We start from the raw sequence: 27,957 nt of genomic DNA on the forward strand, positions 1-27,957 counted from the left end.
ACCACTTATATTCTATATTCAAATGGTTAAGTAAACCTAAAAAAACTTTCGATTAACTTGACTCAAGTAAATATATCTTCATGCCATATTGTTCATGTTTTATTGAAGAAAATATTAATCAAAAATATTTTTCACAGTATGGACTAATTTATACAATACGCATACTCAAAATTAAAATATAGTAATAAAGACCCATAATATCTTGAAACTTCAGTAGATTAAACTTTTGAAGCTCTGAAACCTTTAAATACAAAATCTACTTGTTTTTTGTCTTCAACCATGTACGGAGTATTAAATTTTGCAAAACTCTGATTGCCCCATCAAAAATCCAGATCTTCCTCATTCCAATGACAACGACCTTGCAAGGACCATTGCTCCCCATAGAAACCACTCCTGAAGCACTTAATAAGAGTCAAACTAGTCAGTGTGAAGGCATGAATGATAAGAGCAACCAGAATCCAAAATGCACAAGTCTACTAATTAATCAGCCACAACCAAGGCAGAATAGACATCTCCATCGCTATCATGTGCAACCCTTGTGATGTTAGTACTCGTCTCACTAACAGCCGTCTTCCCATCACTCAACTTCGAACAATCTATCCTTAGATATCCTTTCTCATGACGCTTGTGAAATGTCACATTCTTCAACCAATTGGTCCAAGACTTTGGCCAATGGTTCTTCTCTCCTAACTTCCTGATAACTTGCAAATTAACATGATTAAATTGATGAATTTTACATTATATTTATGTGCTTTAATGGCCATATTTGCATGTATCATATAAAAATGAAGATAAATGACTTACACTTTGATTTTACAAATATTTCTATTTTTTTTTAATTTTTTACATGGTATTTAACCTCATTTCATTGAAGAAATATTTTTTACAGGGCCTTAAATGCTTAGCTTAAGGTTGGCAAGAGCGTTCCTAATTTTTATGGAATTTTTCCATATTTTTATATAATTTTTTGAACAATATTTAGCCAAGAAATTATTTTTTTCTTATTTAAATAATACATATTATATTTATATGGCATTTTAGAAAGCCTTTTTAATACGTTTATATATATATTAAGTGGCACTCCACGCCATTCACCTGAAAGTCAGGCGAAGTGGATGAATAATATTTAAATAAGATTAAGAAAGAAAAAAAAGAGCATTATTGGCTCATTATGGCATCGCGAATCGCGATGCCATAATGAGTGAATGATTGCTCTACAGACAGTGTGGCACGGGCAGCGAGGTAAAGGTAAGAATTTATGTTTTCTTTTTTAGTTATTTTCATGCAATAAATGCACGCGGAGAATCGATCTCGCGCATTTATTAAATAATAGTCTACTCGTGACATTGTCGTTTAGCCGCGTGCATTCAATGCACGCAGCTACCGACACACGCTTATTTAGAAAAAGAAACTTTTTGTTGGCACACGATTGATTCGCCGCATGCATTTAATGCACGCGCGGTCAAAAATGTGTGCGCTAATGATTAATGAATGATTACGCATTTTTTCTTTTTAAAAACTGCAGGGCGACGTGGCTTCTTTTAGCCGCTTAAAGAGAGGAATCACTTCCAATGATTGTGCACCATGGACGCGCACAAGGACATGTCAGAGTGGGATTGGAGAAGGAAAACGAAAAAATGCCATTTTTGAGATATTTTGAAGAGAGATAAAAGATCCAACGATTGAAATTAAGCGCCAGTAAAACCTTCATATCTTGAGATCTAGACGCCCAATTGGGGTGAAATTTTGAGGGCATGTTTTTCTTTTCCTCTACATTCCCTACGCTTGGATCTTTAAATAGACGCCTGAAAAGGGCAAAATTTACGCTTGAAGCTCTCCCAAGGAATTGGCCAGAAGGACACAAGAGCTTCTTTGGAAGTCGACACATCTTGATCCTGCATTCAAAGTTGGAAGTTTCTGATTTGTATTTTGAACTTCTTCTTGAACGATTCTTAAATGCCAAGGCATGGGTGAAATGTACATGCCCTAGAAGAGGTTTTGAATGAAATTAACATTGCATTTTTTATTCTGATTCAAGATCTGGCTTTGAATCTCTTGTTCTACATCAATTTTTAACATTTCTACATTTTTAGAATTTTAATTTAGGATCAGATTTCCTCTTTTCACAAAATTCTTCACTTTCTCTCTAGGTTTGATCTCTTACTTTCTCTCTAGATTTCAATTTTTATTGATTGGAAATTTAATTCAATATAAATAAAATCTAAATATAAAATTTCATAAAAATTTTCGTTCATATTGAAGCCCAATTTCAACATCTATTTTTTATTATTATTAATACCCAATTTTAATGCATAAAAATTAAAATTTAAAATAATTGGGAAATTATTAATCCGAATTAATTTGATCTGATAATTAAAAATATCCTATCTTGAATATTTTTACAGAAATATGAAAAATCAAAATTAAGTTTTTACTTAATGTTGATTAATTATAACATTGTTAGGTATAATTAAGGTATATTAATTGCAAAATTAATTCATTCTTGAATTAATTCATTAAAAATTGACAAAAATTCTTACTTGCTGCCTCCTGTGGTTCGACCCTTATTGCTCTGTACTCTGTATTTAGTGATTCAGGTATTTATAAATTTTATTGTATAAGTCTAAATGCTCAATCAACGGCATATATATAGACACATTTTTAGGCTTATCACTTCCCCTTCTCCTTTTGTTCTTCACGAGACTGCTTCACCAAGAGTATCTTCTGCTCCTTTCTTCTGCTGATAATATTGTATCAAGGTTCTAATAAACTTCCTCAAGACGCTTATTAAATGCATCAAGACGTTTATCAAGGTGCTTTGCTTCCATGCAACAAGGTCGTCTATATTCATCAAAGGGGTAATCAACTGATTCATCAAATGTGTAATCAACTGATTAAAAAAATCAATATGAACATATAAATCAGTACCTTCGCCATATGTAGCCATTGCTTGATGTAGCTCATGACATCCTGTGTGCCCATGGTGGACCCTACAAAATGAGAAGAGTTTCATCCTTTCCATATCTCACGTTGTAAGTATGATATGGTAATCTGTAGATAGGGGCTAAGCTTAGAGCATGTTAACGAGATAAAGATATTATCAAAACACTCTAGCAGTGTTAGTGTATGGGAATGGAAAATTGGATGCCAATGATAAGAAAATTGGCACCAACATTTTGTAGCTAACTCTATAGTTTTGGATCGTCCCGGACGTGGATGATGGATGGGACGGGATGAATTTTGTCACGTCCAACGTCCGGAGTCAGTTCAGGGATGAAGGACGGGATGGTTTTTTCGTCCGATGATTTTAAAAACTGTCCCATCCAGTCCTCCCGGGATGATTTTTCTTCCATCCAGGAAAAAAGTCCCATCCCTTGTTCCGGATGAATAAAAACCGGTTATATTTTATTAATTTAGTAAAATGTCTTTTGAAACAAGGTCGAGGGACGCCCGCCTTAGTTGTTTCTTCCTTTTCAATGGAAGAACAAGACCAACAGCAGTTTGCAGCCATCCTCCTCCACTTCCTCCGATGCTACCAGTGTACCACTGGAGGTCCTTGTCGGCGGCAATCGTTTCTCCGACGCCTTCCTCGCCCGTTCTTCATCGTCAGAGATTGCTTCCCTGATGGACGACTCGAAGACAGCCGAGGTATGTGCATTATCGCATTCTGGTGTGATTCTCGCATTCATTACAGCATGATTAAATGTGCATTTCTATGTCATATGGACATCTGTCTTAATCTCTCAATCTCCAATTCTCTTGTTATGTTTCTTATTTTTCTCAATCTTTCCACTCTCTCACTCTCCATCATTCCCACTCTCTTAGTATATGATTCTCTTGCATTCTATCTCTCTTATATTTTTTGATATTTCCTTCTTCACTCTTCATATTTATGAATATCTCTTTCTCTTGATTTCTATCTTTCTTGATCTCTTTTTTTATTTGCTTATTCTCCATTCCTTCCCATCTCTCAATAATGTCTTTATTTTGCTTTCTAAACTGTGAATTTTCTCAATCATTGCTTCATTCACTCGCCGTCTTTCTAAATATCTCTTTCTGTTGCTTCCTATCTTTCTTAAATCACTTGATCCTTCCTTCTCTTACTCTTCATCCCTCCCAATATTGTAATCTCTTGTTATCCTGCTTTCTACTTCTCTGAATCTTCTCAATCTTTCCTTATCTCACTCTTCATCTGTCTTATTTTCTCTTTCTCTTGCTTTTACCTCTTTTGATTTTCTCCTATTTTCTTCTCTCACTGTCCATCTGTCCCAGTATATCAATATCTCTTTCTTTTGATTTTTACTTCGGATTTTCTCAATATTTCCTTCTCTCACTCTCCATCTCGTTCAATCTCTCTTTCTCTTGCTTTCTATCTTTATCAATCTCTCAATCTTTCCCTCTCTCCCTCGCTCCCTCTCCATTGCTCCTAACAGCACAACATCTTATTATCTTGCTTGCTACCTCTCTGAATTTCTCAATATATCATGTTCTCACTCTCCATCTCTCTCAATCTCTGCCTCGTGCTTTCTATATTTCTCTATCTCTCAATCTTTCCTTATCTGACTCTCAATTGGTTCCAATCTCTCACTCTCTTGCTTGCTATCTCTCCAAATTTTCTCAATCTTTCCTTCTCTCACTCTCCATCATGCTCAATCTCTCTTTAATTTGCTTTCTATCTTCCTCAATATGTCTGGAATTGTTCATATATATAATTTTACCTCAACATTATTGGATTTTAGAGAAATCCACCCCGCATCACTGAGCATGTCCCTACTGCCACTACTGAGCAGGTCAAAATATAACTCGAGTGTAGGCACCTGATCTCGTCCGTCTTTGTCGTCGACCCAAAAGAGGTACATTGTGTTAATTAGATATATCTCAATTTGGTGTATGTGTTATGTGATTAATGTGTAAGAGTCAATCATAATTGTTTTGAATCTGTCAATCTATAGTTAGTTCAATCGTTCAAAAATGTTTTCTTGATTATCAATGGTCATCACTAAATGGAATCGAGAATACAGAGAACAAGAAATGGGTTCTGTCCACCCATCTTCCTTGTCATATGCACTATAATGGATCCATCAGTCCATTCTACTTAGTGGCCTAGGATTCGATCAGTCCATGGAGTAAATGTGATTGATGGATGGTTTGAACCAATTGATTTTTAGTTTTCGTGAAAGAAAACTGTGCATCACACGCACTGTAAGAATGATTGCATCTTGTGAATTAATTTGGTAGAGTAATAGAGTCCACATCCTTTACTACTCCAAAATCGACGGCTAGAGCTACACCGTCAGTGTCCGCGGAGTACTCCATGTAGAGGTTGATGCTTCAAAATCTTGTGCCATGAAAAAACAAATGATTTTCAGATCAGCATGTTTCCTATCAGAAGTCTATACGCATGCTGCTCAGATCAGAGTTTCTCAGGAGCTGGAGAAAAGTATACTGGGTTTGGCGTAGATTTCTACAATTTTGTGTGAAACATGCATGTTTTTTGTATGATTTTGTGTAGACTGATCGTTCATTTTTCTTAAACTGGTCATTCTCTCTTTATTTATCTCCGTCGATTTTTTTTCTGTGTGCCAATATTTTTTAATGGGTGATGTCTGCCCCTTTTACGTATTCATTTAACCAATGTTAGAACGTTTCTTTTCATGTCGGTTCTTTTTCTATAATTTTCTCTTTATGGTTGGTGTGAAAGAGAGCTCAGTTTAAAATTGCATGATTTTACTGAAGCCCAACTCCATATACATATTATCACAAGGTAGAGTCCATTTGTCTTGAGATTTATCTTAACTCCATCTATGTTTCAATCAAATGGATGAGGTTATCTAGTTATTGATAAATTTTGGGAGGTGAGATCTCAACGGAAACTTTGATTACACTGAGATTGATTTTGATGGTTGTTGAATAATGACAGCAGGCGGTTGATATGCTTTGGGTTTTTTTGTTTTTCATTTTAGACGTTGACATTCCCCAAGATCCAATTTGGGTCACCAATCCAGCACATCAGAAGTCTTATAATTCCATGAAATTGATTTTATCCAGCACTCCAGAAACCCTGAGTAGAAAATTCCTTCACATATTTTTTAAATATGTGTGCTTAAGTGGTTGAGAGAAATAGTTTAGCCCTAAATTAATCACCTTCTATTTTGGATTAGATAAAGAAAGTAACTAGTAGTATGTAGATGACTATACATGTAACAGTAACTACATATGAACTAAACTGTATCTATAATCAAAGTAACAAAGGATAAATGGGATATAAAATCTGATTATACCCTAGTTATCGGTTAAATTATTCATTTAGCGTGATTAATTTAAGCATGGAAATACTATAATAGGATGGTAATGGCATGCATAAAAATAAAGTATATTCTTCCGCAATAAGGGATTAAATATTTATTTCTCCTCATTCTCTTGGAAATCCACTGAATTTTATGGCAATTTAATCTACGGATTAAAAAAACTTAATTATCTGATTTTCCCCATTATCTGTTACATTATTCATTTTACGCGTTGAGTTTTGAGTTAGTATTCTAAAGTGATAATTGCATGTCTACAAAAAACATTAAAGTGGTATTTAATGTGGGGATTGATTAGTCAGTTTGTACATTTTTTTTACAAATCTATTGATTTCTTTTCGAATTCAAATCTGATTGCATTTCTCTGGAATTGTATTGCATTTTAAGCAAATTTAATCAAAGGATAAATGGGATATATTGCATTCTTTTATGGAAATATACATTTCTGTGGAATCTTATTGTATTGTTTCCAGATTTAATCAAATGGTAAATGGGATATAATTCATTTTTCTCTGGAAATCTACATTTTTATGGAAATTTAGTGCCTTTTTTTTGGAATTTAGTCAAAGGATAAATGGGATATAAAAATCTGATTTTACCCTAATTATTTGTTAAATTATTCATTTCAAGCAATAAATTGAATCATGGAAATTAATTTCACATAATTAATTTAAGTATGGAAATTCATTTCATGTAATTATTTTATGCATGGCATTTTTAACCCACTATTTGTCCCTCCATCCTCTGTGACCTCCGGATGAAAACCGTCCCTTCCGGTCGCCCACGGACAAATTTTTGTCCCGCTCTTTTGCCTATACTTGGCGGGATGGTTTTTTCGTCCTCGGATGAAAAAACCGTCCCGTCCAGGTCCCTGCATTATAGCCATCTTACTATAGAAGAGGAGGTGTTCCATAGTCTTAACTTGAAGAGAGACAAGGTAACAATGGCAGCGGAAACGACTGGAGTGGCCAATACAAGTCACCCAATCATTATTAGGTAGAACATGGTGCATGAATCTCCAAAGGAAGAATGAGGCGAGGGTGATAATCGATGGGTGCCAAATGCGTCAACCCCAAGCATGCGTATGGAATCTCTCTCGAAAGTTATTCCAAGAGTGTCAGCAGGACAACCTCTCATTATGGGCAAGTATCCGAATGGATGATCAGGGAAGAGCCCTATCTCAATGGCCATAGCCTTCAGTAGGAAGTCTAACAGAAGTCCATGTTGCTCCCATAGGAGTCTCGTGATCCTTGTCAACAATTGAGCCATAGTCAAATGAAGTCAGTTATGTAGAAAAGTAGTGTGGGGAGCTAAAGCAGTATCAGAAAACCAAATATCATACCAGGCATTAGTTGTCACCATGGATATCTCAAGCCATCGCAATTGAGCAACAAAAACTATGAGATGAGATGGGAAATATTGGGGAGGAAATACAAGAAGTTCAGAATGATGAAAAGGGGAACCTTTTAGAGCAGCCAAAGGTCAGCTTAAATGAAATAACACAACAACATGAGCTCTTTCTTAAGCAAAAGCAAAAAACTGCATTATCCATACAAGTTGACGAAAGGAGTAGGTGGTGGTATTCAAAAGTAAGGACCAAGGGTATCCTGGAGCAAATAACGTCGGCAAAATGGTGAAGAAATCAAAATAGAGAATATAGAGGATTACCCAAATCATTGGTTTTAATATATATGCTGAGGCTTTCCTTCCAATAAAAATCTGCCATGTGGAATGGAAAAAATAAACGAAAACATATTTCAGCACATTTAATTGGAAAAATTTTCTCGTTCACCTCGCACATGTCAGATTACATTTATCGTCATTTCAATATGTCCTTTCTTTTTGTTTTGCCTATAACCAAAGTCAAATTTGTATTAAATGCATTGATTGGCATCACAAATCAATGGTTTCACTGATTTATTAGCCATAATTGAAATGAATCGGATTGCAACAGATTGTACTGCATATTTAATGAAAATAAATGTATTTACTGCCATTGTTATAATGAGACAATCAACAAAAATAAAACTTGACTAGTATTAATCTAAATTAGTTTTATGTTGTAATAATCTTTCAAAATTTCAGATCACTTAGAAAATCAGAATATTGTTTTTAAAATTGTAATAATTTGGTTTAGCTAAAAATTCATCCATTGACGCTAATTTTAATGAAACAACCTAAAATGTGTGATATTGTTGATAGCGTATTACTTGTGAGTCTTGCTTAACTTTAGTTTTGAATTGAAGATTGCACAATTTGATCGACTAAAGTGTGGAAATAGTTAGAATATCTGGAAGCTCTGAGCTGAGTATGACTTTGTGGGAAGCCATAAATCTATCAAAAAAGGATCAATCCAATGAAAATTTTGGTTATTTAATGATTTTGAACTGCTTTTAGATTATTTAAGATTAGTCATTAGAATAGAAACTAGTGCGGATTAAAGATCAATCCTAATTTATCGCAATGTTATATGATTTCTCAAAACTCTGGTAACCCAATCTTTAACTAAAATATGATTTTTTAGTTGGATTTTCTCCTGAGCCCATCCAAGAAAATTTCCAATAAAAATATGGCTGAAAATAATTATTTTAGGAATCTCTTTAAAATAATATCAAACTTATTTGCTAAGCAAAATTTGAAACTTTTTGCATTGAATATGAATAAGCCTCTGTGTATAACTGGATTGATTTGATGGAACAACAATGATTATATGGATTTTATCCTCTACCCATGATGTCCCATATCTGTCCACTAATGGTTATGGAGGCCAGATCATCAATGCTGAGAATTTTTCCATTTGTATATGATTCAACTGTTATCTCAAAACCTCTTTGTATGATAAGACATCTATAAATTTGGTGCCTATCCTACACTCTCTTCTTTTATTACAATACCCAAAATAAATATCCATTATGCCACTTATTCACTACCTCTCATATTTATAAAAGATATGAGAGTGTAGGATAGGCACCAAATTTATGGCTATCTTACCTCTAGATTTCCTACTTCTTCCTAACTCTTACCTCTCATTTGTGTTTATTTCTTATTTTCCACCTTTTCACTATCTTATTTATGATCACTTCATTTTTATTTCATTATATTATATAACTATTTCATCTTATTATCCTTATTATCATTTTATTCTTCTAAATCCCAACTCATGCATTACATCTATCTCGAAGAACAGTCCTAGTGGAGACGCACCACACTCCCACTATACATATTTGAGTGAGTTTATATGATTACAAGTTTTATTTGACCTAAGGCAATTTGAATTTACAACACCCTAGTTTGCCTTCATCATGGCCACATAATATCCATAATCAACTTTATTTACAATTATGTATAAGACCATTTAGATATTCATACAGATTGAGTCAGTGAACTCTTTCCCAAATAGAATCCATTCTTTTGTCTGTCGTGTTTTTGTGCAAATGGTATGTGGTCGGACATACTTATCATATGAACGTGACTAGACCTTCTTCTTTTTCTAAATATTTTAATGTCAATCTTGAGTATCATTTCAATATGAACATTTAAAAAACGCTGAATGACTAGTGATCAACATAGTATCATCTCATCATAATTCACTAATCCATTCCATGTATTCATTGATTTCATTTATAAGTTTCACACCTGCAGGATAATGAATATATTGCAAAACTGAATATGACCAAGATATGGATTGTTTGATTAGCTTGTAGATTGCGATGTTTATAATATTATTGCCATACTTGAAGACGTGACTGCATCAAAGCAAGCCTAAGAACACAGAGAGCTTCACACACAATATCTTGTATCCCATCCTTTGCTCAATGGGCGACAATGTGTCGATGTTATTTATATCCCCATGTAGGTGGGTTTAAGTGTGCCTACCTATACAATGAGCTATGTGATTGGTAAAGTCTTGGTTGAGCGAACAAAATCCAAACATAATGGATAAAGGATGTTGGGCCTCATAATGAATGGTTATATTGTTGTGTAATGGGAAATCACATCATTACATTGTTGTGTAATGACCACTCACCTTGGAAGCAATTAATGCAAGTGTCTTCTCAAGCTGCATGACATACAGGCCTAGAGTGTGTGCAGTAAGGAAAGGGATCACCGAGCAGAAAGAGAACAAGAGGCAGAGTAGGACTATAGGAAAAACAGTAGTCATGGTAAGAGAGACAAAACAAGTCCATGATTGAGCTAGGCCGAACAGTGTGACCTAAACCTTTGTAGTGAGCTGGAATGGGTTAAAATGCCCTAGAAGTCTAGATTTTTTCTTTTGTCCCAGAAATTGGACGGTATCGGGACATCATGGCTAGACAAAATCCAGAGGGTACAGTTCTTGGACAGACAGTTTTGGATAATCCAAAAGATGGGATGTGGGAAAAGTGTGATAACTATCCCAAACCCTGCTGTTGTCCTGTCCCAGATGATCTCGCATTACATTCTGGATGGCAATTTTTGCTCTATGACATGAAAACTATCCTGTCTGTCATCCATTATACCAAACGATGGTCTCTCCATTGTCTGAGTTTAGCATTAACAATGGTGACGATAACTGAACTATTATAACAATATGATTTGGAAATGATGGTGAGTTCTTGAAAACAGTTAATATCGACAAGCTGCAAAAATGACTATATGATGATGATGATGAAAATAGTGTTGGCAGTGATAAATCATGGTAATCCATACATCAAGGATGTACTTTTTTATCATCCATTAACCCTTTACACATCGCCCGTCACAATGACCAGTGGTCAATGACATTACATCATTGTCATTGTCACCCGCTTGCAACGACTCATCATTGTCGTCATCACCATCATCATCATCCAACTGTAAGCCTTGATGTGGCCATCATGATCCTCATTCCTCCTAGTCACCAATGGGAAATAATGAAAAGAACGTCATGAAGGGATGATGATGAGGAATATAGTAAATGTAGCACACCTGCTCATCATCACAGAGTTTCTTCATCGTCATCGTCACCCTTCTACACCAACCAAAACCCTAGTCCAATGCTATTTTCTTAAAGGGGGCCCCACAGTCCAACAATGAATTCACCACAGCTACTCATCATCAAAGAGTTTCGCCATCGTTACACGAGTTCCTTTGTCGTCATCGGCATCCTCCAACCCCAATCAGAGTCCTAGTCCAATCCATTTGTCTTAAAGTGGGCCCCACACTGATAGTCCAACTGTCCCTGCCGGACCCACCAATCTGAGTATAATTCCGGATTGTCCGGGACGTGGACGATGGATGAGACAGGACAAAATTTGTCTTGTCCTACGTCCCAATATTTAGAGTTTTGTCTTAATCATCCCGTCCAGGGTCTGTCCCGTCGCATTTTTTTTTTCGTCCACGTCTCATCCTGTCCAAAACTGTTCTGTCCAAAACTGTTTCTGGCCCACGCCTCATCCTGGGACGAAAAAGGATGTGCGCCAGCATTAGACCACTCAGAAATTGACACGCCCCGCAGCACGCAGGCCGGCCAGCTGGACCTGTCAGGCGAATACTATCCCCCCACAGGACGCAGAAACTGCCCCGTCCCCCATCCAAGGCCCCAGATGGGACGGTTATTTGTCCATGGACGAAGCAATCATCCCCTCTAGGGACGGGCAAAATTAGGCAAAATTAAGCAATCTTCGTGCCGTCAATCATCCAAGACCCTGGAGGGGACGATTTTTTCGTCCACGGCCAAAATTAGGCAAAGCAATCGTCCCGTCCGGGTACGGGTGGATGATTCTTCATGTCGTCAGTCCGAAGTCCTGGACCGGACATTTTTTCGTCCACGTCCGAAATTACACGAAGCAATCGTCCCGTCCGGTGACGAGCGGATGGTTCTTCGTGCCGTCAATCGTCCGAAGTCCTGACGGGGCGATTTTTCGTCCACGGCCAAAATTAGGCAAAGCAATCGTCCCGTCCGGGTACGGGTGGATGATTCTTCATGTCGTCAGTCCGAAGTCCTGGACCGGACATTTTTTCGTCCACGTCCGAAATTACACGAAGCAATCGTCCCGTCCGGTGACGAGCGGATGGTTCTTCGTGCCGTCAATCGTCCGAAGTCCTGGACGGGGCGATTTTTTCGTCCACGGCCAAAATTAGGCAAAGCAATCGTCCCGTCCGGGTACGGGTGGATGATTCTTCATGTCGTCAGTCCGAAGTCCTGGACCGGACATTTTTTCGTCCACGTCCGAAATTACACGAAGCAATCGTCCCGTCCGGTGACGAGCGGATGGTTCTTCGTGCCGTCAATCGTCCGAAGTCCTGGACGGGGCGATTTTTTCGTCCACGGCCAAAATTAGGCAAAGCAATCGTCCCGTCCGGGTACGGGTGGATGATTCTTCATGTCGTCAGTCCGAAGTCCTGGACCGGACATTTTTTCGTCCACGTCCGAAATTACACGAAGCAATCGTCCCGTCCGGTGACGAGCGGATGGTTCTTCGTGCCGTCAATCGTCCGAAGTCCTGGACGGGGCGATTTTTCGTCCACGGCCAAAATTAGGCAAAGCAATCGTCCCGTCCGGGTACGGGTGGATGATTCTTCATGTCGTCAGTCCGAAGTCCTGACCGGACATTTTTCGTCCACGTCCGAAATTACACGAAGCAATCGTCCCGTCCGGTGACGAGCGGATGGTTCTTCGTGCCGTCAATCGTCCGAAGTCCTGACGGGCGATTTTTCGTCCACGGCCAAAATTAGGCAAAGCAATCGTCCCGTCCGGGTACGGGTGGATGATTCTTCATGTCGTCAGTCCGAAGTCCTGACCGACATTTTTCGTCCACGTCCGAAATTACACGAAGCAATCGTCCCGTCCGGTGACGAGCGGATGGTTCTTCGTGCCGTCAATCGTCCGAAGTCCTGGACGGGGCGATTTTTCGTCCACGGCCAAAATTAGGCAAAGCAATCGTCCCGTCCGGGTACGGGTGGATGATTCTTCATGTCGTCAGTCCGAAGTCCTGACCGGACATTTTTTCGTCCACGTCCGAAATTACACGAAGCAATCGTCCCGTCCGGTGACGAGCGGATGGTTCTTCGTGCCGTCAATCGTCCGAAGTCCTGGACGGGGCGATTTTTTCGTCCGCGGCCGAAATTACCGTCCCGTCTGTGTCCCTGCGCAGTATTATCCCAGTCACCCTTATTATGCATGCCACGTAAGCCGGGCAGTTGATGCGCTTAAGGGTGACGTGGCGGTACACCGTTATCTCTAACTCTCTTTCTATATATATATATCCTCTGATCTAATCAGACTGGCTTTTCACAGATTTTCTATCTGTTTAGCGACTCGCGAGCTCTGCTCTTCTCGGCTATGGCGAGCGGAGATTTGCAGGAGAAGATGGAGATTTCTCAGAGAAGGATTGCTTGTATCGCAGGTCATCTTCTCTCTATCCCTTCTCCGCAGGCTCCGTTGCTTCGGCGATCTGTCACCTCGGCCAATGTCGACAGCTATCGCCGCGTCCATGGCGAGGTATCGAGCCACGACGCCGTGTGGAGGCCTGCCGAGGATGATGCTGGAAGGCCTTTCGTGGACATCATCTACGAGAAGGCCGTCGGCGAGGGCATCGCCAAGGTATACATAGATCGGCAAATGTGTTAATGTGTTGGTTTATAGATTGGCCTGCAGATCGATATGAATGTAGGTGGATAAACAATTCGATAGATTTTTTAATAGACCGATAGGTAGACATATTGATAGATTGATAGAAATCAGTAAATAAGTTGATAGATGGATAAAGATAAGTAAATGAGTGGATAGATTGACAGAGATAAGAGAATAAATGGATATTGATGTATTTAGATTAGTAATAAATGGATTGATTGATTGATTGATTGATTGAAAGATAGAGATTTATGGAGATGAATAAATAAATGGTGCTTTCTTAAAGATTGAATTGGGGTTTTGCGATAGGTCACAATCAACCGTCCTGAAAGAAGGAATGCATTCCGACCACAGACAGTCAAGGAGCTTATAAGAGCGTTTACTGATGCTAGAGAGGATTCTTCAATTGGGGTTATCATTTTGACTGGGAAGGTAAAACATATTATTTACGGCTGTTTCCCCTAACTTTACTCGGATACACTCTTCTATAGTTGTTATGTAATTTGTTTGACAAGTAATATCTGCAGAAAATAAAATATAGATTTACCCATGGATTTGGGGAATGTATTGATCGTTTCTTTTAAGAAATGGATCTAATGATCATCATAGGTGATAAATCGATGGATAAGTGAACTGAGAGCTGTTTCTGACAGGGAACAAAAGCGTTTTGCAGTGGGGGTGACCAGGCACGGAGGAACAAAGATGGATACGTTGATGATCATGGGAATAGCAACCTCAACGTTTTGGATTTTCAGGTTTTTACACTGAGCTCAAATATGGCAGAATGTTATAATATTGACTTCTTTTTAGACTAACGTTTACAAATGTTATTAAAGAAGCCCAGAATATAGCAAACGCAGAGGAAATCTCACTAATTTTCACTGTAGTTAATCGTCCCATGCTTTTATAAAATCATACCGGACTCGTTAAATCAATAAGAAACAGCCTATATTTGGGCTTTTTAGAAGTATTGATTTATTTAACTGGAGGAATCCAATAGTGTTTATGGCTGAAATGAAAATCTCAGCTATCCAAAGTGATGATGAATCGAGTTAAAGAAAACTCTGATGAGGTTGAAAAATTAATACTACACCTGGTCTCACTTGGAATAAATAATATGAGAATTTTCTTGAGAATTAAGTTATTCGTTTACGCTCTTTGTTTTACTTCGCATAAAGGAGGACTAGTTTTTATGATCCTTATTGTTTGCAAATAACATAGGACCGTCTTTAATGATCCTAATTTATCATGTGTTCTTGAAACATTCAGATACTGATTCGCCGAATACCAAAGCCTGTGATAGCGATGGTATGCTCTCTTTTCCTTCATTATTTAAATGGGTTTTTTATTTTCCGATTCATTTTTTATTCCTTTTTTAAGGTTGCTGGGTATGCTGTTGGAGGTGGGCACGTGCTTCATATGGTCTGTGATCTTACTATAGCAGCTGACAATGCTGTTTTTGGCCAGACAGGTCCAAAGGTATTGCCGCTGAGCCTCCTGATTTTTGAATTTTCTTTTAATGTACATTATACTTAGAGGAATGACATAAAATTTTATCTCAAAATGTATCTGCGTTAATGAAATATGAAAACAAATTAATAACAATGTACTTCGGCGTTCTCTCTCCTTTGATTTTATATCTGCTTTCTGGGGTTGACAATATAATCAAAATACAAGGGTAACTCAAAGCACACAACCAAGACTCTAAATGAAACTGGTTTTGGTTATAAATCAACCAAGAAAATGTCAAAATTAACCCGAAAATGCACCAATGCACTTTCAAGATGTTTGTTTGGTCTGAAACTAGCCAAGAGGAAAAAATAAAGAAAAATGGCCACTTAAAATAATTATACATTACAAGTAAGTAAAGTTGCCTTTACTTTAGTTTAGCCATCGTTTAATAGTTTCAATGATTCTCCTGTTGTCTAATGAAAATTATTTTCCATGGAAGAGCTCAAAATACTCTAGGTCAAGAAAGATGTCTGTTATCTTTCTTTTCAACAATTCTCATGGGAAAATTCATAGGTTACTTGAAAAGTTTATCATTATAATATTTATTTTTTTGGGTCTTTCGTAGGTGGGAAGTTTTGATGCAGGCTATGGGAGCTCCATCATGTCTCGCTTGGTAAGATAATTGCACATGAGTATTTATTTAATCAAGAAAATGCTTTTTCGGAACCCACTAATTACCAGTGACAAATTTGTTATTTCAGCCCAAAAAAATAGTTACATAACGCTTTTGCAAGAACATAAATTTGGTTGGGAAGTCCAATTAGTTATTTCTTTGGATTTCCCCAACGGTTGCTGGTAAAATAAATATGGGAGTTTTGAGGATAAAGAAAGAACGAAAAAAAAGATCTTATAAAACTTGAACATTCCGACAAGAAATTCTGTATTTTAGCGTGAAAATTTAATTAATCAATGATTTATGCAAGAATATATCTGATTGGTGAATCTTATTGGATTTACCCGAATGAAGTTTGTTACGACTGATAGGATTTACCCCTGGTCGAGGGTACAAACACTAATATGAAATATTCAAGCATAGAGAAATTTAGACCAATAGAGATATTAACAAACTTGCATATTCCGAAAATTCATTTGTTATTTTTGGCATGAAAAAAAGCTGGCATAATGTTTTCCTGAGACATTTTTTTCTACAGATTGGGCCCAAGAAAGCCCGAGAAATGTGGTTCCTGGCACGATTCTATGATGCCCACGAAGCGGAACGAATGGGCCTCATCAACACTGTAGTTCCTGTAAGTCAATGGTAGAAGTCAACAAGATCTCTTCAATGAAAAAGAGGAGATAATTCCAACAAATAAATAGGAACATTGATATGTGGCTTTGCTTCAAATATAATAAAGTGTTATTTGAGCAGCTGAGAATTTTCTTTCATTTTTCTGTCTTATTTTTCCCTTTTCTCTCTGTACAGCTGGAAAATCTGGAGAGAGAAACTGTGAAGTGGTGCCGAGAGATCCTGAGGAACAGCCCTACAGCAGTCCGCCTGCTGAAATCAGCCATAAATGCCGCAGATGATGGTCATGCTGGTCATCAGGTCTCTCTCTCTCTCTCTCTCTTTTTCTACCTATCTATCTTGCTATTTAATCTCTCCAAGTGTAATTGGGATATTTATGCTTGCTCCATGCTTATAAACGCTGATAAACAATCCACTTCATATATTAAATACCCCCTGGGTGGCATCCAGGGCACGGCTGGATCGGCACAACCGCAAGGTTGGACGTGCCCGACACCGTGTATTTTACCATTCAAAAAAAAACTCTTTATAAATGCATATCAGCATGTCTCTATCCTTTTGTATCTATCACGTCATTGTCTGTCTCCAAATCTCAATATGCGGACATCTCTTTATCTATTTCTCAATCTATAAATAGCTCCATCTCTCTTGATACAAGTACCAGATTCTGTATTCATAATGCACAAAATATACTTGTACAGAGAAATATGGAGATTTTTGCCTGCTGCATCCCTTCCCTGGAGTTGTAATGGAATGTCTATATCTCTCTCTCTCTCATGTATCTCTGCACCGACCTTTCCCTCTCTATGAGTCTCACATCATGTGCACATCTCTCTCTATATATATATGTCTAACTCAGTTTGCATTTGCAGGATTTTGGGGGCCAAGCTACGTTGTTGTTCTACGGGTCGGAGGAGGCGAATGAGGGGAACAAGGCGTACCTGGAAGGCCGCCGCCCAGACTTCTCCAAATTCTCTGCAGGCCTTGAAAATCCATTTCAAGGTATATATATATTGTCAATGGCCATTTCTGCATAGTCTTCCTCTAGAGAGAGAACGATAGCGCCTGGTCTAATCATTACTTTAAACCAGCGTTTCTTCTCTCTCTATTCTGAAGATGACCTCTAGAAAGCACGTTAGATTATCGGTGAACAAGAGAACCTCAATTGCCGGATTTTCTGTTATTTTCCAGTTGGGCTACCTACTTCGCTCTTTCTTGATTTATCTCTCTTCTCAGAAGATGTATGTAAGATGACATGTTGTATCATCACCAAATAAGGAATGGCTGCACAAAAATTGGAATAGCTGCAATTTTTCCTCATGGTTCATTCTTGTTTTGCTGTCCATCTCTCTCTCTTCTTAAAAGATTAATTGAGATAGCAAGTTGGATCAGCTGCACAATCGGCATAACATTAGCACTTTTTCCTCAAGCTTCATTCTTGTTTTGTTTCTCTCTCTCTGTCTCTCCCAATGTCTCGCTCTGTCTCTCTCTCTCTCTATCTCTCTCACGCTCTCTCTATCTTCTCCATATTTTTTCCGTCTCATTCTTGCCCACCAAGGGTTTATTAGAGAAGAGTGGAGGTGTTCTGTGCCCTTGGAGGTTATCATCAGCTTTGAAAACATAGTATCCCAGTGTTATTAGGCGATAATTAAAGTGCACACGCCCTAATGAAAGATGTCTTACGACCACAATAACTTGGACATTCAGGATTGTTACAGCTTCAGTCAGGCGACTTGGTGTAGTTGCGGAATTGAAGCATGCGTGTGTCTTCTATACACTTGGACACATGAAGGCTATGGGATCGTCAGAGGTTTGTCTGACGTGTTCGGTGGACGGTAGAAGTCATATGTTGTCTTGGTGACATAGAATGCCGCATAGCATTGTAAAGTCCTACAGTTAAAAGGTTGACGAGCATGTGTTGTTCCAACTTATTGAGTCTGCAAAGTTTGAAGTATAAGGGAGATTTGGCAAGGCCAATGGAGAAGTCTCAAGCTAATGATCTTCTTACCCACCAGGAGCAAGAAGCGGTTCCTGTGATACATCCTCGGATTCCTATGTTCGCAAAATATACCTTATGGAATCTTCACATTGCAGAAAATTTGTTGATATGATTCAGGAAAAGCAAGGCTGGGTCATCACTTGATAGGTGTTGGATATATGTAAAAATACATGTATAAAAGACTGATAGTTACAGGTCATATCGTATTGGGCCAACTAGTTTCATTACCCGAGCTGTTCAGATAACAGATCGGGTCAGTAATGGCTAGTCAAACTAGCCATTACTAGCTGTTGAACTAGCCGTTACAGGCAAGGCTATTTAAATGTACACATATCGCAGAAGCATGTATGTATGTTTTTTGCTTTCCATTCTTCTTATTCAATCTCTGAGCCTTCTCTTCTCTAAGAAATCAGTACATTTGACAATAGGAAGGTGAAACCATCCAGTTCACAATATGCAATGTCGAAGGCAGAGGATACCACCACAGAAATTGGGATCTCAGCAGTATCCCAAGAGATATGATTTCTGAATATCCTTTGCTGAATAGTGTAAAACAGGTTCGGCACAAGATACATAAAAGTTGTTCAAAGATGAACAATGATTGGCCTATTTAGGAGTTGATTACTGAGGTGACACTTCTTCAACAATGAGACAAGACCATTCAGGATTCTGTTTGTGACCTCAAAGGACATTTAGGCCTCTGGAATCAAATGGACATTTAGGCCTCTGGCTGGTAGGAATTTCTAGTGTCAACATTATACTATGAAAGATGAATGGTATAGGTTCCTTGTGAGACTCAGTGCATAGTATGATTCATTGTGGTGCCAAATAATTCATCACTTGGATCATGCAAACAAGCAGTACTAAAAGAAGAGTGATGTATACAACATCCATCTAGTGAATCGGCTGACGTGATTTGCACTGTCCTTGTCGCAGCTACCAATAACAAGAACTCAAAGGCTCATCAAAAAGAAGCAAGCAACTATAAACAACAAAAAGGGAACTCCACACGGCAGGTCAAGGGACCGATTATATTTTCTCACACTGTAAGAGGAAGGGGCACAAGGAGAATTATTGGGATCTCCATAGTTTTCCACCCAGATAAGCCCGAGCTCAAGTCCCAAATACTCAGGAAATAGCTGAAGTAGACCAGGTGTCTATGAGTACAGGTGAGATTTCTCATTCTATGCTATACCAGGAGCAGTAAGAAAACATGAAACGCATGGTCAGTATCAAAGTAGTTCCATGGTCAGCAACAGTAAGAAAACATGAAACGCATGGTCAGTATCAAAAGTAGTTCCATGGTCTGCAACAGTGTGTAAACCTTTCTCGGTACCCATAGTTTATACCAATGGCCAGATTTGATCATTGTCTCTGGAGCAACAAAACGCATAACCCCATTTCTCACAAATGGGGTAGACAAGTACTGACTGCAACGGGGAAAATGCTTCCAGTTCCCGGTGAAAAAATAAAGAATGGAAAGAGGCGCAAGCCTTGTAATCCACTTTGGGATTCATTATATCCCATAAGAAGTCCCGGTCAATATTTATCATGCGACGACTGCACCATTGATCAATTGTCGTACAGGATTAGAGGTAGATTGGAAATGACCTACCAGGTCGCTGATCACCTCCCCGAGCCGGTTGGCTAAGACCTTGGCGATGATAAGATATATTGAGTTGGATACTGCGATAGGCCAGAAATCTCCCACTCTGGTCACCCCTTGACATTTTGGGAGAAGTACCAACTAAGCACAGTTTATTTTTCCTAGCCCAAAATTTCCTAGTCAAAATTCCTCCCAAAAGACATTACAAAAGAAGACATGAGGTCGTCAGGCCTCGGGGCTCCTTCACCGTTTAGTCCCTTGATTGTGGCTAGGACTCCCCATTGTGCCTCACTTAATCTAGTTACTCCTCTTCTGCTCCACCTCCACTGGTGTCTAGCCTCTTGCTGTGAGAAGCTCCTCAAGTGATCTGTCAGCGCTCTGCCAACAGCTTGGGCACCGACATAGTCTAGCCTTCCCATGCACTCTCAATATCTAATTGTTTCGCCTCCTCCAGTTTTCCATGAGATGAAAGAATCTTGCTAGCATCTTCCTCCTTTAGCCATAGTTCTCTCGACCTCTGCCTCCAATCGATCTCCACTTTCTTATCCTCCTTTACTACTGCCTCTATGTTTATGACGCTCGCTTGTTTCCTCTTGTGATAAACATCTGACATCTTCTAGGTCATCCAAGACCCTGATTTTGGCTAAAGCTTCGAATCTCCTTCTATTTCGCTAATGTTTTCTCATTTCCAAGAGGTGGTTGTGTAGGCCTCCAATTTTGTTAGATAGGCTTACTGTGGCCGACACCTGCTGTAGATCTGCTCCACCATCTTGCTATTTCCTCCTTGAAGCCCTCCTCCTGACGCCAAGATCTGTCCATTTTAAAGTATGTGGATCACGAGGTTCTCTCTTGTGAATACCAAATTATTGGAGCGTAGTCTAACAAAAGTCGAGGAAGCGACCGCACATCCGCCAGCGGGAATTGTTGAAGGCGTTCCTCTGAGCATAGAAATCGGTCCAGCCACAATAGAGTTGTAGGGCCCGCCAAGCTCCTCCATGTGTATGTTGAGACCTGATATTGCATTCAAAGTTGGAATGTTAAGCAGGTTCATGAACTGTCAGCTTTTTCAGCTGATCAGTGAGGAGAAGAATATGCAGGGAAGACTCCTCATAACCCTTGCCACCAAGAGAGAAAGGGACTCAACCAAAGAATATGACTTGTTTTCATTTAAGAGGAGTTTCCCAGTACTTATACGAGATTACATTGATTGGGTTTCCGTGAACCTGACATGGCGGATCTGATTAAATGAACCTCATAAGGTGACTTACACGATGAACTGAATACAAGGTTTAGTAACAAAAAAGTATATAAAAGAAGGAAAGGGTGCCTGCTAACATGGACAGTCCCAGAAAGCCTCACTTGGATGCTGTCTAAAACATATGGGCATAATTGAAGGGTTCTGCAGCTCATGGGATGCTGTATAGTTTTCAAAGGGGAGTTGATGTTGAAGTATACATAGATGCGCATTGGAGAGAGTCATTGATAGATCAAAGGTCGACATCAGGCTATTGCTCATTTCTAGGAGGAAATTTGATCACATGGAGTAAGAAACAATCTGAAATTTCATTCTTGAGCGCTGAGGCAGAATTAGATCATTGGTAAAGGGCATTTGTGAATCAGAGTGTAATAGAGGTATCCTCACAAAGCTTGGACTGGAACAGAACAAGCCTACAGTTATATACTGTGAGAGTAAAGCGGCAAATGATATTCCTAATAATCCTGTTCTACATGACAGAACAAAACACATTGAGCTGAACAAGCAATGGATCAGGGATTAAGATTGATCAGGGGTATGGCATGAACACATGCACCAACTCAGCAAACCAAATTGCTGACATTTTCACCAAGGGATTGGTGAGGACATTATTCAACCAGCGATTGAGTAAGCTGGGAATCAGAAGCATCTGTTCACCAGCTTGAGGGGGGGTGTCAGCCAGAGAGCCTCATCATACATGTATCATATTGTACCAGTTTTATTTTTTGTTATTTCTTTTTATTCTGTATAATTCGCCTGTTTACACTGGGCCCATTTTGTAACCACATAAAAAACTTGGAATTTCAAGGCACCATAAATATCTATACAATGAAAGTTGCATCTCAGCCATAATAGGAACAATTCATCAATATAAACTGACAAAAATCTTTAAAAATATTGTGACTCTGAAGGCCGACGAAATCAACTCACTGAAGAGAATATTGGTAGCAAGCTACTTTAAGAAATGTAAATGATCCTGCATCTCCCAACCAACCTCAAGTTAGGCTATTTGGAGTAAAAAATAAACCCGTCTATAACTGTTGAACCAGAAATTGGCACAGGTCCATAAAAAACTTACACTTACCCAAGGAAGGTGTTTTCTGAGAGGATGAGAAAATTAAAAAGAGAGATATTCAGAAAGAAGCCTGCTTGTGATCTGGTGAAGGAGAGATGATCACTGGAGGGAGAGAGCTATCCAAGACAAACCAGGGGTTGATCAAGGGCCAAGCCAATTCGATATCTGGCCAAGAAGGGAATTTCCAATGGTTGAGGGAGAGAAACACATGGATGGGCCAAGGCAAGCCGAAAACTTCAACACTTCGTCCTTGTGCCTTTCTAAAGGGGGATCGACATCTATACAAAGGAAAACACCATAGACATGAAAAAGGAATAATGCCCCCAATCAGCAGAACGATGAAGTACCTTGTTACAAACCTTGATTGACGTTCATATCAGGGAAGAAGGGGACATGACAGATCAATGGAAGAGGCAGGGATGGACCAGAGACAACGCACCAGGGAACATGGTGAAGTAGAGACAATCACAGGGGGAGAGTTGGGACTTCAACTTCATTGCAACTTCTTGGCTGGCCTCTTAAGATAATGCTGCCCTAATGAAAGGAATACATATAGAGGGGGAAATGACCAAAACATGCTACTAATTAACTAAAATGGTGAAACAAATCCTAGACACAACATGGATCATATCACAAACTAGGTATAGGATCATATCATAATCACATCAAAGCCTTAGTATAATCAGTGGTTGAATATTATACACCATCTTTGCCAACAAACCTTTGAACTCAAGCGATAATAGCCACAATTACTTATTCCTGGAAGACAATCAGCTTAATGTGGAGGACCTCTATTTCTAATCACAGAAGACTCATGAGGCTGGCCTTGGAAATTCTTAGATTAACGTTGGGATGAGTCTCTTCCGATAGCATGGCTTTGGGCCCCAAAAGAAGATAGCACTTCAACTTGGCTGTGAGAACAAGTAGAAACAGATATAAGTGTTTCTTATGAAAGGAAACAGAAACAGAAAGAGTATTGACTTGTTGAACAGAGCATTCAAATTCAAATTTTAAAGGGAGTTTCTCACCTTGAAACAAGAGTCATACGGTTAGTCAGCATGCTGATGGGGATGGATGATCTTGCTGAAGAACACCTTCTCTCGGTTAAATCTGAAACCAAAATTTGAGTGAGGTGAACTCGAAGGGTCAAAAGACATCGAATCTGTCATGTGATGGTCAAGGAACTGGAGGAGAAGAATGAAAGCCAGGGTACCGGTCGCATATTGCAATGGATGAAGCAGGAGAGTGAGATAGAAAGGGAAACCAGAGATTCACAGAGAAAGAACCAGCTAGACCAAAAAACATTGAACTTGGCCACAGAGAGTGAGAGAGAGAAACAGACAGATAGAAGAAAATTGAAGAGTGGGTCGCAGAGATAGAAGCTTTGAAGTAGATCAAAGAGAAAAAGATACCCAGACGGAAATAGGTTGAAATGGATCGCAGAGAATGATAGAGTGAGAAAGAGAAAGAGAGAAAGGGGGAAAGAGAGGGAGAAAGAGAAGGAGAGAGAGATAGAGAGCCAGACAAAAACGTTGAATCACAAAGAGAGAGGAAGAGAAAAAACAGACAAAAACATCGAAGCGGATCACAAATAGAGAGGAAGGGTGAGAAAGAGAAACACCCATAAAAAACGTTGAAGTGGATCACAAATAGAGAGGAAGCGTGAGAAAGAGAAACACCCAGAAAAAACGTTGAAGTGGATCACAAAGAGAAAGAGCAAGAGTGAGAGAAACACCCAGACAGAAAAAAGTTGAAGGGGGTCACCTAAACAGAGAGAGATCTCCAGAGAGCGCAAGTGAGTGAGTTACAGAGGGAAGGTTAGCCAAAGTGACAGATGAAATGAGTCAAACAGAGAAGAGACATACATATAGATGATGGAGATACAGAAACAGGCAACTCCGATGGAGAAGTGAAGGAGGAGGGTAGACCAGAAATTTTCCCGATTCAGAATAAGTCTCTCTGAAGCCATAGTTATGGCGCTTGAAGCAATTAATATCTGCCAACCCGACGGCAAGCATCGATGAAATGAAAAGGTCAACGAACCCTGCAAGCGATCAAAACAGAAAAATTTTCATGAGCCACTTTTCTTGAGGAAATGCAAAGAACACCCCGCGATTCCGAGATTTATTACCTGGAAATATCGCTTGATGAATATAGCTGAATAGATAATCCGCAACATCATACCTTTAACGTGCAGTCAAGAAGAAAAATACTCAGTATGATTTGGGAAGCAAGCAGTAAATAAGGCCTCTGATGCTCGGCGTCTAAAAATCACTTTTGAGCAATCTCTTTCTCACTCTCTCTCTCTCTCTAGCTTCCTTTTTCTCTTCCCTCTCCCTCTCTCTTTCTCTCTCCCTCTTTCACAATCGCTCCCTCTATATCTTTCCCTCTCGCTCTCACTCGCTCCCTCTCTATATCATTCCCCCTCTTTTTCTTTCTCTCTTTCCATCTCCATCTCACTTCCCCTCTTTTCCTCTCCCTCTCTTTGTCGTCTTCCCCTCTCCGTCTCCCTCTCTCAATGCTTCAAACTGTTGAGTCTATGTAACTCCATATCTCTTCTCTTTCCCCCAAACCTCTCTTTATCTCTCTATCTGTAAGAAAAAAATTATGGAGGATACTTATTGAGTTGGCGAGAATTAGTCCAGTGGCTCCCGCATTTTGGACCAACACAAAATTGAGGGCAATGTAGATGACAGAAAACACGACCAATGAGTTATTTGATTTCTTCAGTTGATTTTTGTCAGCAACTGCATGCACGAATGCTTCTGAGGTCCCTGCATTTAGATATTTGATGAAACTTCTGTCAAGGAAAACATAATCTTTTTTGGAAAAATGCTTCTAATTTAGTATTTGCCTAAATAAGAGATCAACCATTTATACAGCGGGATACAAAGGAATAAAATTACTCTGTGTGTTTCTTCAAAAAAAATTACTGAGTGTGAATACTTCTGCAGGCGCGGGATTGATATTGTGAGGACTCATAAACCCTTTCAAGGGCATTTTAGTCATTTTTCTTGGGGTTAGTTTCCCTTTACAAAAAGGTTGCCCCTAAGGAGGGCAGACAAGAAGTAGTGAATGGGCATTCCTGAGTATTGAAGTAAAGGCTTTCTTTTTCCTTCTTAAAACTAATAGACACATCTAGGTGACACTTATAATTCAATGAGGCTTTTTCTTTTCTTAAATAGTAGAGCTCTCTGGCAGCAGCTGTGCGACACACTGCCAGCACAGTGTAATACTCCCTCTTTCTCTCTCTCTCTCTCTGGAGACCAACCCGAGGTCCCAACAAGATATCTTTCATGAAATTTTCAACCCAAAATGACAATTCAAATGGAAATTTACTTTTTATGAAATATCCTCCTTAATTCAGTCATTTACTCTCTGAATGAGTTATCTATAATTATGATTTTGCGGATTTATTCTAGGAATAAAAAGCCAACGATAAAATATGCCTTGAATACATCAAAACTGAAAGGAAATCAATATGTAACGAAATGGGAAAACTCACCATTCATAGCCAAAAGAATTACATAAAGACAGTAACAGCGGAGTGCACTGGGGGCTTCTCCATCGCTCCACCTCCTCCCATAAAGTATCCGTACAAAGGAGTACGAGTAACTAGGACCAAACGTTATGACAACTAGACCTGAAAATAAGCCAGTTTTGAAACACTCTCAATAGAGTCATTCAATCAGCAAAATGTCAATCTAGTTACACAATCTTGGCGCCGCAAGAAAAGGGCCCTACTGGTCGAAGTTTACTTTTTACTCGGACACCTTGGGAATATCTTAAGGGTTTTTCCAATTATGTCTTCAAATTTCTTTTCTAGGGTTTCTTTCAATGTTCAAGATTCTTTATCCTATTTTGCTCTGATGCCTCTTCTTCGAAAAAGGACCAGATAGTTAATGAAAGATACAATGATCATTCCTGAAGCATACCAATCAAGATAATGAGCTTGAAGGCATCGGCAAGGGCATTTGCTAGTCTCGGAAGCATAGTAGGTGACTTCGCTGCAACAACAAAGACAGACATTTATTGAGCAATATAGTTACCAGACCACCTCAATACTAGGAAATAAACAGCATCTTAGAAGGAAAAAAAAGTGTCAAGATATATGTCAAAGTAGATGTTACCATAGATCGAGAGTGATATGAATAGAAAGCATGAAACAGGTATACATATTCAAGAGTAACCCTGTCTGTCCAGACTCGAAGAAAATTTGCTCCCAATGGTAAGATAACATTAAATTGGGAGCCTTTCAAACGTGTGGACTTACATGTGCATCGCCTTGACATATATCTATGATATTTTGAAACATATATGAATGAGAAACACTCTGATTTTGTACCTGAGACGCTACCCTCCTTCGTATCCGAATTTGTAACAAAACCGGTAGTTGAGAGACTTATGAAAACAACACCAAGAAAAGATAAACTCACTCCTTAAACAACAGCCAGTTCGTTGACCCAGAAAGGGACAACGACGGAAAAAGACCGGTAGAAGATAAAATAGCCAAAGGGAATAGACTCTAGACGTGGCTGAATCAGCAGGTTGCCATGCGGAGAAGAACCGGATCGGTCCTCCCCTCAGTCTTGGAGGATCTCCTCGACTGGTCGACTGAACTCCAAGTCTCCAAAAACCAAAAAAACCGTTGTCCCTTGAGGGTGCACCCTCTTATTTAATATATCGAGCCACTCTACTTTTAGACAGGATCTAAACAAGCCTTTCCACCTGCCTTTTATGTTTATATTTCCTGATTTGGCTCGTATCAGGACCCCAGTGAAGTGAGAGAGAAAGTTCTATCAATCTGTATGTAGTTTCACAAATAAATTTATAATCAAAAGGCCAACACAAGTTGTCATAACCAAAAGATCGAATTGACATTTATTTCAGATATCAAGTCGACATCGAGAAGGGGGCAATGAAGATCCATGAACCAGGTGGACGGCTCCTAACAAAGGTGATGCGCGGAGAGAACCGGCTGTACATCCTCCACGCTGCTGATTCGCCAGGTGCTTGGCGACGGCTCGACGAGGAAGCCTGGAGATGGCACGCGCGCTTTGGCCATGTCAACATGGCTGCCCTGAGGAAGATGGCTCAGGAGGAGCTCGTGCGTGGGTTGCCAGAAGTTGGTCGGGTGGACCAGTTATGTGAGGCATGTCTCGCCGGCAAACAAAAGCGGTCGTCGTTTCCTGAGCAGGGCGAGTATCGCGCGCAGCGCATTCTGGAGCTAGTACACGGCGACTTGTGTGGTCCACTTGCACCGGCGACACCCAACGGCAGCAAGTATTTCCTTCTACTTGTGGATGATCGCCGGTACATGTGGGTGGCCATGATGTCTTCAAAGGACCGTGCTGCAGCGCCATCA

General features: G+C 39.3%; 2 protein-coding genes across 10 annotated transcripts; one reads left to right on the top strand and one right to left on the bottom strand.

Annotated features, from left to right (window-relative positions):
• The first annotated feature begins 13,541 nt into the window (after positions 1 to 13,541).
• LOC144700737 (1,4-dihydroxy-2-naphthoyl-CoA synthase, peroxisomal-like) lies at positions 13,542 to 17,960 on the top strand. 2 transcript variants are annotated; one of them, XM_078572227.1, is made up of 9 exons: positions 13,543 to 13,869; positions 14,209 to 14,331; positions 14,553 to 14,654; positions 15,169 to 15,207; positions 15,280 to 15,378; positions 15,977 to 16,024; positions 16,563 to 16,658; positions 16,835 to 16,957; positions 17,530 to 17,960. In XM_078572227.1, the coding sequence occupies exons 1-9, from the start codon at positions 13,609 to 13,611 to the stop codon at positions 17,692 to 17,694; spliced, it is 1,056 nt and encodes a 351-aa protein (XP_078428353.1). In that variant the 5' UTR covers positions 13,543 to 13,608; the 3' UTR covers positions 17,695 to 17,960. The 2 variants fall into 2 exon arrangements, with proteins under 2 accessions (XP_078428352.1, XP_078428353.1); XM_078572226.1 differs by having other exon boundaries at positions 13,542 to 13,869; positions 15,169 to 15,378.
• LOC144700738 (uncharacterized) lies at positions 16,445 to 26,617 on the bottom strand. 8 transcript variants are annotated; one of them, XR_013580838.1, is made up of 9 exons: positions 26,528 to 26,617; positions 26,098 to 26,235; positions 25,211 to 25,366; positions 24,724 to 24,776; positions 24,458 to 24,636; positions 23,621 to 23,702; positions 21,169 to 21,273; positions 20,997 to 21,073; positions 16,445 to 16,656 (listed from the first exon to the last, which is right to left on the bottom strand). XR_013580838.1 is itself a non-coding variant. In XM_078572228.1 (7 exons), exons 1-6 carry the CDS (start codon positions 26,583 to 26,585, stop codon positions 23,642 to 23,644), a joined length of 645 nt encoding a protein of 214 aa, XP_078428354.1. In that variant the 5' UTR covers positions 26,586 to 26,617; the 3' UTR covers positions 16,445 to 16,656; positions 23,621 to 23,641. The 8 variants fall into 8 exon arrangements, 3 of the variants coding, with proteins under 3 accessions (XP_078428354.1, XP_078428355.1, XP_078428356.1); XR_013580841.1 differs by having other exon boundaries at positions 24,357 to 24,636; XR_013580839.1 differs by lacking the exon at positions 20,997 to 21,073.
• Positions 26,618 to 27,957: the final 1,340 nt, after the last annotated feature.

The sequence above is a fragment of the Wolffia australiana genome, chromosome 3 (assembly GCF_029677425.1).
Source record: "Wolffia australiana isolate 7733 chromosome 3, ASM2967742v1".
In the NCBI taxonomy this organism is placed as follows: Eukaryota; Viridiplantae; Streptophyta; class Magnoliopsida; order Alismatales; family Araceae; genus Wolffia; species Wolffia australiana.

What these genes read in the sequence shown, in the direction of transcription:
- LOC144700737 (XM_078572226.1), top strand. Translation starts at nt 13,609, where the DNA reads ATGGCGAGCGGAGATTTGCAGGAGAAGATGGAGATTTCTCAGAGAAGG. An exon ending in TTATCATTTTGACTGGGAAG is followed by an intron (nt 14,332 to 14,552) that starts GTAAAACATATT and finishes TGTTTCTGACAG; the next exon opens with GGAACAAAAGCGTTTTGCAG. An exon ending in TCAACGTTTTGGATTTTCAG is followed by an intron (nt 14,655 to 15,168) that starts GTTTTTACACTG and finishes TGAAACATTCAG; the next exon opens with ATACTGATTCGCCGAATACC.
- LOC144700738 (XM_078572228.1), bottom strand. Translation starts at nt 26,585, where the DNA reads ATGCTTCCGAGACTAGCAAATGCCCTTGCCGATGCCTTCAAGCTCATT. An exon ending in AATTCTTTTGGCTATGAATG is followed by an intron (nt 25,367 to 26,097) that starts GTGAGTTTTCCC and finishes ATCTAAATGCAG; the next exon opens with GGACCTCAGAAGCATTCGTG. An exon ending in TCATCAAGCGATATTTCCAG is followed by an intron (nt 24,637 to 24,723) that starts GTAATAAATCTC and finishes GATCGCTTGCAG; the next exon opens with GGTTCGTTGACCTTTTCATT.